The sequence below is a fragment of the Drosophila nasuta genome, chromosome 2L (genome assembly GCF_023558535.2).
Source record: "Drosophila nasuta strain 15112-1781.00 chromosome 2L, ASM2355853v1, whole genome shotgun sequence".
In the NCBI taxonomy this organism is placed as follows: domain Eukaryota; kingdom Metazoa; phylum Arthropoda; class Insecta; order Diptera; family Drosophilidae; genus Drosophila; species Drosophila nasuta.
Window position 1 is genome coordinate 17,656,232 of NC_083455.1, and position 10,615 is coordinate 17,666,846.

The 10,615-nt window shown below is 41.9% G+C and overlaps 4 protein-coding genes across 6 annotated transcripts; 3 read left to right on the forward strand and 1 right to left on the reverse strand.

Moving 5' to 3' along the window:
- The first annotated feature begins 852 nt into the window (after nucleotides 1-852).
- On the forward strand, nucleotides 853-4,126 carry LOC132788695 (ATP-binding cassette sub-family G member 4). 3 transcript variants are annotated; one of them, XM_060796217.1, is made up of 7 exons: nucleotides 853-997; nucleotides 1,468-2,065; nucleotides 2,120-2,309; nucleotides 2,367-2,751; nucleotides 2,807-2,917; nucleotides 3,057-3,187; nucleotides 3,249-4,126. In XM_060796217.1, exons 2-7 carry the CDS (start codon nucleotides 1,677-1,679, stop codon nucleotides 4,017-4,019), a joined length of 1,977 nt encoding a protein of 658 aa, XP_060652200.1. In that variant the 5' UTR covers nucleotides 853-997; nucleotides 1,468-1,676; the 3' UTR covers nucleotides 4,020-4,126. The 3 variants fall into 3 exon arrangements, with proteins under 3 accessions (XP_060652200.1, XP_060652214.1, XP_060652208.1); XM_060796231.1 differs by having other exon boundaries at nucleotides 3,060-3,187; XM_060796225.1 differs by lacking the exon at nucleotides 853-997 and having other exon boundaries at nucleotides 1,282-2,065.
- Nucleotides 3,816-6,635, reverse strand: LOC132788685 (cell division cycle protein 23 homolog). Its single transcript, XM_060796205.1, has 3 exons — nucleotides 5,849-6,635; nucleotides 5,014-5,795; nucleotides 3,816-4,773 (listed from the first exon to the last, which is right to left on the reverse strand). Exons 1-3 carry the CDS (start codon nucleotides 6,633-6,635, stop codon nucleotides 4,150-4,152), a joined length of 2,193 nt encoding a protein of 730 aa, XP_060652188.1. The 3' UTR covers nucleotides 3,816-4,149.
- A 274-nt stretch (nucleotides 6,636-6,909) lies between these two features.
- On the forward strand, nucleotides 6,910-8,997 carry LOC132788720 (phospholipase A2 group XV). Its single transcript, XM_060796257.1, has 4 exons — nucleotides 6,910-7,474; nucleotides 7,531-7,902; nucleotides 7,983-8,505; nucleotides 8,570-8,997. The coding sequence occupies exons 1-4, from the start codon at nucleotides 7,327-7,329 to the stop codon at nucleotides 8,790-8,792; spliced, it is 1,266 nt and encodes a 421-aa protein (XP_060652240.1). The 5' UTR covers nucleotides 6,910-7,326; the 3' UTR covers nucleotides 8,793-8,997.
- Nucleotides 8,998-9,099: 102 nt separating this feature from the next.
- Nucleotides 9,100-10,360, forward strand: LOC132788739 (PITH domain-containing protein GA19395). The gene is made up of 5 exons (XM_060796293.1): nucleotides 9,100-9,398; nucleotides 9,459-9,580; nucleotides 9,635-9,739; nucleotides 9,806-9,891; nucleotides 9,948-10,360. The coding sequence occupies exons 1-5, from the start codon at nucleotides 9,198-9,200 to the stop codon at nucleotides 10,070-10,072; spliced, it is 639 nt and encodes a 212-aa protein (XP_060652276.1). The 5' UTR covers nucleotides 9,100-9,197; the 3' UTR covers nucleotides 10,073-10,360.
- Nucleotides 10,361-10,615: the final 255 nt, after the last annotated feature.

The following is a 10,615-nucleotide window of genomic DNA, read 5'->3' on the forward strand; positions in this document are numbered from 1 at the left end:
ATATAAGCTATTTTCTGTAAACAAAAAAGTCCTTGTAACTTGGCTCCTCGCAGGATATTCATCCTTTTTTCTATGTCAATCAATTTGAATTAATTAGTTCTATGTTTGTGCCAAAGGACATCTCGATCGTCCTTCAAATGGCTGAGATACGGTGGATTTTCAAATTTTTGGTAAATTTTCCATGCCTACCCCTTAACAAATTTGAGGTGAAATTTTTGTAAAAACTCTTAACAGTTTTGAATGCCAATCGATAATGCTGGTTGCCCTGATTATAAAATAACAGGTCCTTGCCAGATATTTAAGGATTTTATCGCATTAGGGCTTTAAAACGAATGTTCTTTTTCGAAAACAGGCTATATATCGGATATATCTTGCCGCATTTTTGAAGGACACAGATTGCTAAGCTCGCAAAGATTAAATCTATCATCTATGGACTCAACATTTGTAATTATTCAGTACGGGGGCGTAAATGCTGAATATCTGTGAATGTTAATCGTTTGTAGTGCTGCCTATGACTACAAAAAGGAATATCCTGTTTCCTATATATGTATACTGTAAATACGCCATATAAATTTGCATTTTTATAGGACAAGTATTGCAAGAATCTCAAGGACAAATTTCATTTGCGGGCATACAAAAATTAATGGGTTATCTATACATCTTTATGCCAAGTGTAATAAGCTACTCCCATTCGAACGTAAACAAAGCAACAAGTTCGAATCCAACATGTTGCAACTGGTTTAATTGGAAGTTACAAGCCTGTTTGCTAGTCAACAAGTGTATCACAAACATGTTTTCGGATTCTCAGTGATTGCCGGCAACCGTTGAAAGCAATTGAGATTCAGTTGCGTTTTCTATTCCAGCGGAAAGTGATCATCAAGTATTCAAGAGAGCTCGGGAACCAAATGCGTCACAGTAAACGCGACGTGAAAACATAAACAAATATTCTGGACTGCAATAAAAACAATTAATAATAAGTAGTGAATAAAACCAAAATGTAATATAATGTATCAAAATTAAAGCAAATCAAATTATTTTATTGAAAGCCCTTTTCTCGATGAAAGCTGGAAAACCTGTTTTTGTTGTACTTTAAAACAGTTGCAATTATTTTACAACTAGTTTATAGATCTGTGCGGAAAGAATGCAAGCTACGATTAAATATAAATTGATAAGCAGCTGTCAAAGCTGCAATTGGCATTGAGCTGAAAATAATATATACAAATGCATGCAATAGGGTGTTTCCACTATCATTGTTTAAAAAAAATAAATAAATAGTATACATTTTGTGTGATGAGTGTCAATTGATTAAAGCACGCAAATTAATCCTCAAGTTTCAAGAATAACAAAAGTGACCATTAATAAACATTTAAATAAACGATGCATACTTTTGGGCGTCATTAAAAATTCACTCGAAAAGATAAATCAAATAGTGATAAGATATTTAAATAGTTGTTGCTTGATTTACAGCGATTCTTGTAGGCGATCAATGGACTTCAATTGCGATCGACTGACCACAGACAAGATTCTTTAACTTGAACTTAATTGCAACAAAGTTAAATAGTTTGATAATGGTGAAATGTGAAGGTTTTTTTTTACAACTGTCCGCAGGGTAAATGTACCGATAAGCTTCTAATCTGCATGACGGATCAGACGATTGGCGATTAACTCACTGAGCAATGCTGATAAAAAACTGCAGGCACTTGAACTCCATATTAATCGGGTATACTGATAAAAACAAACAAAAGCCAAACGCACTCAATCAGACGCCTTGCCAGTCGATCTACGTTGGTGAGCAAGACCGGTTCAGATTGCACCCAAAAAAAATATACTTCCATATAGTAATGATCGAGAACGTGGCAACAAATGCTGGCAATGGCCTGGCCAAGCAGCCATCCTTGGAGCTGCAGTTCAACCAGCTTTGCTACAGTATCAAGTCAACGCAGAAGGGCAGCAATCAAATACTGAACGACACTTGCGGTGCCTTTCGATCGGGACGTCTCACAGCTATTCTAGGCCCATCCGGCGCTGGCAAATCCACGCTCCTCAATGTCTTGGCGGGCTTTAGGTATGGCTCCTTATATAACCCAATAAATATGATATTAAATTTTGTTTCCTGCAGAGTTAGAGATGTTTCTGGTCACATACTGCTCAATGGTCAGCCACGTGAGCTGCAATCCTTTCGCAAAATGTCCTCCTACATTGCACAGAACTTCATCACACCTTCCCTGCTGACTGTGATGGAAACGCTGCAGGTTTCCGTTGATTTGAAGCTACCCTCGGCCACATCCAAGCAGCAGAAGCAACAAATCGTAGGCAGTCAAAGTGGTTCCCCTTATCGGGCATAATTTATCAACTTTCAATTGCAGCTAGACGAGATTATCGAAGTGCTCAATCTGCATAATTGCCGGCGTACGCTAGTGAGAGATATTTCGGGTGGCGAGCATAAGCGTCTGTCCATTGGCATCGAGCTGATCACCAATCCGCCCATCATGTTCTTCGATGAACCAACCAGCGGACTGGATAGCGTTGCCAGCCATCAGGTGCTGTGTTACCTGCAACGTTTGGCGCATCAGGGACGCATTGTGGTGTGTGTGGTGCATCAGCCGAGTTCGCGCTTGATGCAGCTCTTCGATGACATTCTGGTGATGTCACACGGTGAAGTCCTTTTCTCGGGGCCACAGAGTGAAATGCTAGACGACTTTAAGGCGTCAGGATTCATTTGTCCGCCGTACTATAATCCTGGTGACTTTGGTGAGTTGATGGCATCTCTAAGGCTGCTTAAATTAATTCCTCCTCATACTTTTAGTGCTGGATGTGGGCAGCGAGTCTTCAAATCAACGCTGCGAGACGCTCATTAGCCAGAACAAGGCCAAACACGACAGTATTCAGAGCTTCAAGGCAGCTGCCGATGAGCAGAGTGAGTTTGTGGTTTTGTCTTGTTGCATGTTTGCTGATCCAATTTGCTTTTGTTTCCGTTGTCCAACTTATTGTGTCACTCTTCCAAATATGCAATTGCTCTATCTGTGCATGTGTCGTGTCCCATAATTATATTCCAGCAGCGCTGATTAAGATGACAGCATCCACGGCCGCTGATCTGCAGTTGATTCGCCCCAAGGAGCAGGTCGATTTCTGGATGCAGTTGCGAGTGCTGCTCATGCGACATTTGCGCTCCATGTCACGGGATCTGGTAAGCATAGCAAATAAATAAATAAATATTAAGCAACTAAGATTGCTTCTCTTTCCTTTAGCTTGCCGTGCAGATGCGTGTGATTATGCACATTGTCGTGGCTCTATTGCTGGGCGTTGTCTATTGGCAAATTGGCAACGATGCCGTCAAAGTCATCAGCAATGTCTCCTGTTTGTTCTTCATTGTTCTGTTTGTCTTCTCCGGCAATGCGATGCCCTCGATACTGCTCTGCCTGCAGGATTCGCCAGTCTTCATCAGGGAATACTACAATGGCTGCTATTCATTGCGTGCTTACTTCATCTCTAAGGTGCTGGCCGATTTGCCATTGCAGTTGATTTGTCCAACGTTTTTTATTAGTATTGGTTACTTTATGACCGGGCAACCGCCGGAGTTTCAACGCTTTGCCATGTGCTGGTCACTGTGTGTGTTAACCGCCTTCATTGGCCACTTTATTGGCGTCATCTGTGGCACCATGTTGTCCATGCAGATGGCTCTGTTTATTGTGCCTGCGATTACGATTCCCTTTCTTTTGTTTTCCGGCTTCTTCATACGCATGAGTGAGCTGTCCTGGTTCATGCGTCCACTGTGCGATGTCTCCTATTTCCGCTACATCTTTGAAGGCCTCATGCGTGCCATCTACGCTTATGATCGCGGTGAATTGCCTTGCCACGAAGACTTTTGCTATTACAAGTCGTCGGAAAAGTTTCTCAAAGATTTCGGAATGCAAGGCGATTATTTCGGCTGGGATGTCTCCGTATTGGCGTTCATATTGCTGTCGCTGCTAATCACCTTTAACATCACACTGCATGTGTCCATTAAACGTGCTCTATGAATATCGCTTTAAGGTTGCTAGAGAAGAATAGAACAATTAGTTTCAATGTGTGCTGACAATATTCATTCATTTTTTTCTGGCTCAATTATAATTCACAATTTAACAAACGTGTCATGTTTACATTTCTTGCTCAATCGATGGACACAGTCGATATCTCCATGGAGCTGCCATCGTTGTTGGCCTGCTGCTCATCCGTTGTAACCGATGTAATATCTCCCGCCGGTGCGGTCTCATCCAATGCTGTTGTTGCACCACCAGTTGTTCCTGATGTTGCCGCAGCTGCAGCTGTTGAGGTACTTCTCGCTGGCGTTTCTACGCTTTGCTGTTGAGTTGTTGCCGTCGTTGTGGCTGTTGCTGCTGCTGCCGCTGCAGCTGCAGCTGCAGCTGATGTTGATGCAGTGCTGTTTCCTGCCGGTGCTGGTTGAGTTCGTTGCGGTGGTTGCGATCGACGCACTCCCTCGGCCACGTTGCGCGGTAAGCGTGCGCTTGTTGCCCCGGATGTCGACGTTGTTGCAGTGGAGGTTGCTGTGGTTGTCGTTGCCGTTGTTGTCGTCGTTTTGCCACTGTCCGAGATGGTAGTAAATGGCACACGAACACGCACATCCAGCTGCTCCCATTCCATTTCATCCTCCGAACTGGTTTCCGCATTTGCCGTCGTCGTCGTCGCCGCTGTGGCTGCCTTGGTTTTCTTTTGCCACTCCGAGTTGCGCTTCCAATCGATAGTCTTCAGCAGTGCCTTAGCCTCCGTTTTGCGCTGCAAGCCGCCAAAAAAGTTTATTAGTTAAATACAAATATCGAATAAGGATATATTAGTAATAAAAGTTCTAGCTGTTATGAAATCTTATGACAGACGGAATAATTCAATTTACATACATTAGGGACTCGGAGATGCCTTTCTAATCTTTATCTGTAGACAAAAGTAATAACACCGTACTATTGATTCTACATTATAAATGGCGATTATAAAAAATTAATTGAAACTTTGTAAACTCACATCATCCGAGTCTAGGCACTTGTAGGCATAGCAGGCGGCGCGTTCAAAGTCGCCCTTCTTCTCATAGTAATTAGCCAGCGTCATAAATCCCTGATACAGACTCTGCTTATCGGTGGCCGCTCTCTCATCCTCGCAGTACAACATGTAACAATGCACAGCCGTCTCATGATCGCCCAGTTTCTCATGCAGACTCGCCAGCTTGTACATGGCAATGCCCTCGATGTCGCCCACATCGCAGGCCTTCCAATAGCACTTCACAGCATTCTCGCACTTCTCCAGCTTCTCGTAGGTTTCGCCCAGCGCAACCAGCATGCGTGAATCGTACGGCCGCAATTGATGGGCAATTTTAAAATAATACAAACTATAATAATGCATCTTGATGATCTCGTACGCCTGTCCCAGACCATACCATGCGCGATAGTCGCGTTTGTTCACTTCGACTGCTTTGCGATAACTTTGTATCGCCGCATTCGTGTTCTTGAGCTCCATAAACTCATGACCCATCAACGTCCAGGCGGCCAAATACTTGGGATTGAGTTTGAGGGCACGTTGAAAGTAGGAAATGGCCACCTGATGATCACAGCGTATGCTATAATAGTTGCCAATGACACAGCAGGTCTCTGGACGATACTTGTTAATGCTGACTGCTTTGTGGGCGAGTTGAGCCATCTCTGTTTTCATCTCTTTGACAAAGAGTAGATTGGAATAGGTGTCTACATTATCCAGACGATAGGGATCGCTTTCGAGCAATGCCTGAAACAGCTCAATAGCTTTGTCCACATCTACAAATATTAGATAGTTTAGTTAAAGATTGAATTGCATCCAATTTGCTTACCTCTTTTATTATGATAAACTAAAGCCAGCTGTGATGTTATGTAGATGCTCTTGCTGAAGCCCGCCGCCTGCAGATCCTCGAAGATCTTCAGACCATCATCGTTCAAGTACAGCTCCAGATATGTATGCGCCATAAAAAAGTGACGCATCCAATGCTTGCCCAACTGCAAGCCCATCAGCTTCTTCTTTTCCATCACAAGCGGCGACAACTCCAGATAGGCGCTCCAGAGCATGGGCACCAAATTGATGGCATTGATCAGCATTTGCTCTGCGGCCTGGTTGAGATTTAAAGCCTTCAGAACGACACCATACAAATAGATGCCATAGCCATCAAGGCGACTGCGTCCATGCTCCGCTCGCAGTGTATTAAGTAAATCGGTCAAGTCACGCATTTGATTCGGCTCATTGAGATTCGCTTGATCCGTGGTTGAGTCAAGGCGACGCTTCTCTCGCGCCATATAAGTTGAATAAAGATGCAAAAAACGTGGCACATCCGATTCACAATTTCTCACTGCATGCGCTGCTCTATCGTATTCACGCACATCATAGTAGCTCTTAGCAAGAAAATATTCACTATATTCGGAGGGAGCGATGCCCTCCAGTTGACACTCGCTAAACGAGCGATCATCGTCGGGCGGCGCATTATCAATGTGCACATCACTTAAGCCATGATGCATCTCCGCCAACCATTTGGTACTGTGCAGCAAGCCGCGCTTCGAGCACTCAATGATGCCGCGACGTACCTCCTTCTTCACTTCCGACAGCTGCACGCTGAAAAGCTCCTGCATTGCTCCGTTTTACTTGCAATTGCACTTTCACAATTTTTCGTATCAACAAACGCGCTAAACAAATTGCAATTTGCCGGCGTGACCTCAAATTGCATTTCAAAATATACCAAAAAAAACCTAATTTATCGATATACCTACAAATGTATCGTCTTCTGATTAGAGCAATAGCGTACAAGTGTGACCACCATAACAGCTGTAAACAATCAGCATTTGTACGTTCTGCAACACTGCTTAGCAGCTGCGCAAAAAAAAGAAAGATGGTAACAATAACAAAGTGGGCAATATATTGATAAGACGTACCACGAAATCAACGAAAACAACTTTTCTTTGTTTATAAATCCGCACACGCCTATCAACAAACATAAGTGGAAAAAGAAGACAACAACATCGCGCCATATGCGCAAAAACAACAGTAATTAATCTAATACAGTTACTTGCAGTTTGAGTTCAAGTTACAGTTACAATAATAACAAAAACAGCTTTAGAGGTCATTTAAGTTTCGGATCATTGTACATATTTAAATATAATTTATTGTTCAATTATTCGTGGAGGTGATTCACGTTGTTTGTGACAATAATAATACCATAAATACTTTTATCAGTGGTTCAATTTCAATTGAGCCTCGGTGACCATCATTAAGGGGAACAGTCATCATATCATATTTTACTGCACTGCAAGCACAATTAAAGCAATGAAGCACATCACATTTTTCGGACTGCTGCTCTTTGTAGCATTAATCAGCGGTGGCCATTGTTTTTGGCCATTTAGCAAAAAGGGCAAAGACCCTCCACCGCCGCCTCCGCCACCCAAGGAACATCAACTATCGCCTGTTATTTTTGGTTGGTATTGATTCGCACTTAAAATAAGGTCATGGTCAAATATTTGTCTATTGTAGTGCCTGGCGATGGTGGATCTCAAGTCGAAGCACGTCTTAATAAAAGCGATGCCCCCTATTTTGTATGCGAGAAACAACATGATTGGTATAACTTGTGGCTGGACCTAGAGCAGTTGGTCATACCCATGGTCTACTGTTGGATTGACAATGTGAAGCTCTACTACGATAAGATAACGCGTACAACGCACAATACTCCCGGCGTGGAGACGCGCATACCCGGCTGGGGAGATCCCGAGGTTGTGGAATGGATTGATCCCACGCATAATAGTGCTGGTGCCTACTTTAAGGATATTGCCAATGTCCTCGTACAGCTGGGTTACGTACGACGTCACAACATACTAGGAGCACCTTATGATTTTCGTCGAGCGCCAAGTAAAGTTGAATTGTTTTTGCATTATTTAAAAATGTCTTCTTACTTGCTTTTGTTATCGTTTGTATGCTTCTTCTTGCAGATGAAAACGCTCAGTTCTTTATCGATCTCAAGCAACTGGTAGAGGATGCTTATGAGGCTAGCAATAAAACACCAGTTACCTTCATCACCCACAGCATGGGAAGCCCAATGACCCTTGTCTTCCTACAGGAGCAAACGATGGAGTGGAAAGCGCAATATGTGAGGCGACAAATTAGCTTAGCTGGTGCCTGGGCAGGCAGCTTTAAGGCTATCAAGGTTTTTGCCATGGGCGATGACCTCGATTCGTTTGCATTGAGCGCCAAGATTCTGCGCGCCGAACAAATCTCACATCCCTCGACAGCTTGGTTATTGCCATCTCCGCTCTTCTGGAAGCCTTCAGAGGTGATTGCGATGACGCCATCAAGGAATTATACGATGGCACAGTTGCAGCAGTTCTTCACCGATATTGATTACCAGACGGGCTGGGAAATGCGCAAGGATACGATTCGCTACTCACAGAACTTTAGTCCGCCTGATGTGGAGGTGCATTGTATCTATGGTGATGGTGTCAGCACTGTGGAGAGGTAACTCTTGAATTGCCCTTCTCCATTCCAAATGCCAAACTAACTTCATATTCCTCCTTTGCAGATTGCAGTACAAAAAGGACAGCATTGCGGGGGAAACCCCAAAGCTTATTATGGGTATTGGCGATGGCACCGTCAATCAGCGCTCGCTGCGCGCTTGTCAACATTGGTCGGGCCTGACAAGTTCGCCCGTTTCGACGCTGGCTCTCCAAGGTGTGGATCACATGGGCATTTTGGCTAACAAAGATATGCTGCAATATGTGCGCACTGTGATGCAACAGCCATAATTTATCGATCAACTACAAAAGCCGCTAGAATCCAATACAGCTCAATTTGTTCCATACCGAATGTTCTTCAAGGCAACTACTTTGTGTTTGTGCTTATGTCGTCAATTAACTACTGGTGTTTGCCTAAAAAAAACCAATTTAAATGTTAATGTTAGAAGAAACACTTGACGTAAAAAATATAAATAAATATCTTATCTTAAAATAATGGTATTTTGTTGGCGGATTTTTGCTATAAAGGCGTCGATATTTGCAATGTGAATATCGAAAGCAGTAAAACTATCGACTAGAATTTCGCGCACCGGCATCGATGACATAATCGATAAATATGCACAGCATTCAACAATTACTTGCATTAAATTCTTGTCACATTGTCATTTATTTTGTTTAAAGTTAATAATTGCAATTATGCCTCACGGACATTCACACGATCATGGACATGGTTGTAGCCACGAGGCAACCGATGTTGACCACGCACTGGAAATGGGCATCGAGTATAGTTTGTTTACAAAAATCGACCTCGAGAATACGGAATGTTTGAACGAAGAGACCGACGGCAGCGGCAAAACTGTATTTAAGCCCTACGAAAGCCGCCTGGACACGAGTAAGGTAAAACTATATAGCATAATATATTTCATTATTATAAATTAACTGTGCTTCCATTTGTAGTTTGTGCAAAGCGATGCAGACGAGGAACTGCTATTCAACATACCGTTCACCGGCAACATAAAGCTAAAGGGGATTATTATAAGCGGTGCCAATGATGATTCTCATCCTAACAAGGTCAAAATGTGGGTAAACATAATACTACTGCTATTCTTAGTCTTATTGATACATCTTTATAGTTTCAAGAATCGGCCAAAGATGACATTCGATGATGCCAAAGCCAAGGCGGATCAGGAGTTTGAGCTAACGCGGGATGCACGGGGAGAAATCGAGTACTCACCCAAGTAAGAGTAGAAACTATATTGTAGAGCGATATCGGCAATCCATCTTAACTTTGTAATCTCTTACAGAGTTGTCACCTTTTCCTCGGTGCATCATTTGTCGCTGTATTTTCCAAGCAATTTTGGCGATGACAACACACGCATCTATTACATAGGTAAATTAAATTTCGTCACAGTTTTCGATTTATTTATTAACTGATGTTATTTCCAGGACTTCGCGGAGAGTTCAGTGAGGCACATTACCATGGTGTTACTATTTGCAACTATGAGGCGAGAGCGAATGCCGCCGATCACAAAGATAAGGCTTTTGATGGCGTTGGTCGTGCTATCCAATAAGTTTGAAAAGAATATCAAATAAATGTTTAGAACAGAAAACTGTAATACTTACTAATTGATGGAATTGTAATGAACTTGTACAGCTTATAAAAAAGAGATGTTTCTTTAATTTATTCTTTATTGTTATCTTATTGATTTATGCTTATAAGATGAGATATCGAATCACGTGTGTCAATGTCAATGCATAACGCTTTTTATTTATTACTCAATAGTGTTTCATTTTTTGGTTTTTTTTTTTTATTGTTTTCCATTTTTTCATTCTGTATTTTAATAAATGGTTTATATGTATTTTACAAAGCGTTTTACTTAAATGTATTTAATTTTACATTTATACCGAATAATTTGTTATTTATTGCACTAGTTGTTTTTCCTTCTCTTTTTGTTTTTTATTTTGTATTATTATTTTTCATTTTAATATTTTCTTTTCTCCATTTCTTTCTTCTTTGCTCATTTATTGTAGTTCGTTTAAAGTATGCTTCTTTGATATCTAAGACATAGATGAAAGATATGCACCATGTGTTCCATGTTACATCTATTCGTAAC

What these genes read in the sequence shown, in the direction of transcription:
- LOC132788695 (XM_060796217.1), top strand. Translation starts at nt 1,677, where the DNA reads ATGCTGATAAAAAACTGCAGGCACTTGAACTCCATATTAATCGGGTAT. An exon ending in AATGTCTTGGCGGGCTTTAG is followed by an intron (nt 2,066 to 2,119) that starts GTATGGCTCCTT and finishes TGTTTCCTGCAG; the next exon opens with AGTTAGAGATGTTTCTGGTC. An exon ending in GGCAGCTGCCGATGAGCAGA is followed by an intron (nt 2,918 to 3,056) that starts GTGAGTTTGTGG and finishes ATTATATTCCAG; the next exon opens with CAGCGCTGATTAAGATGACA.
- LOC132788685 (XM_060796205.1), bottom strand. Translation starts at nt 6,635, where the DNA reads ATGCAGGAGCTTTTCAGCGTGCAGCTGTCGGAAGTGAAGAAGGAGGTA. An exon ending in AGTTTATCATAATAAAAGAG is followed by an intron (nt 5,796 to 5,848) that starts GTAAGCAAATTG and finishes TAATATTTGTAG; the next exon opens with ATGTGGACAAAGCTATTGAG. An exon ending in AGTGCCTAGACTCGGATGAT is followed by an intron (nt 4,774 to 5,013) that starts GTGAGTTTACAA and finishes GGCGGCTTGCAG; the next exon opens with CGCAAAACGGAGGCTAAGGC.
- LOC132788720 (XM_060796257.1), top strand. Translation starts at nt 7,327, where the DNA reads ATGAAGCACATCACATTTTTCGGACTGCTGCTCTTTGTAGCATTAATC. An exon ending in ACTATCGCCTGTTATTTTTG is followed by an intron (nt 7,475 to 7,530) that starts GTTGGTATTGAT and finishes TGTCTATTGTAG; the next exon opens with TGCCTGGCGATGGTGGATCT. An exon ending in TGATTTTCGTCGAGCGCCAA is followed by an intron (nt 7,903 to 7,982) that starts GTAAAGTTGAAT and finishes TTCTTCTTGCAG; the next exon opens with ATGAAAACGCTCAGTTCTTT.
- LOC132788739 (XM_060796293.1), top strand. Translation starts at nt 9,198, where the DNA reads ATGCCTCACGGACATTCACACGATCATGGACATGGTTGTAGCCACGAG. An exon ending in GCCGCCTGGACACGAGTAAG is followed by an intron (nt 9,399 to 9,458) that starts GTAAAACTATAT and finishes TTCCATTTGTAG; the next exon opens with TTTGTGCAAAGCGATGCAGA. An exon ending in CATCCTAACAAGGTCAAAAT is followed by an intron (nt 9,581 to 9,634) that starts GTGGGTAAACAT and finishes ACATCTTTATAG; the next exon opens with TTTCAAGAATCGGCCAAAGA.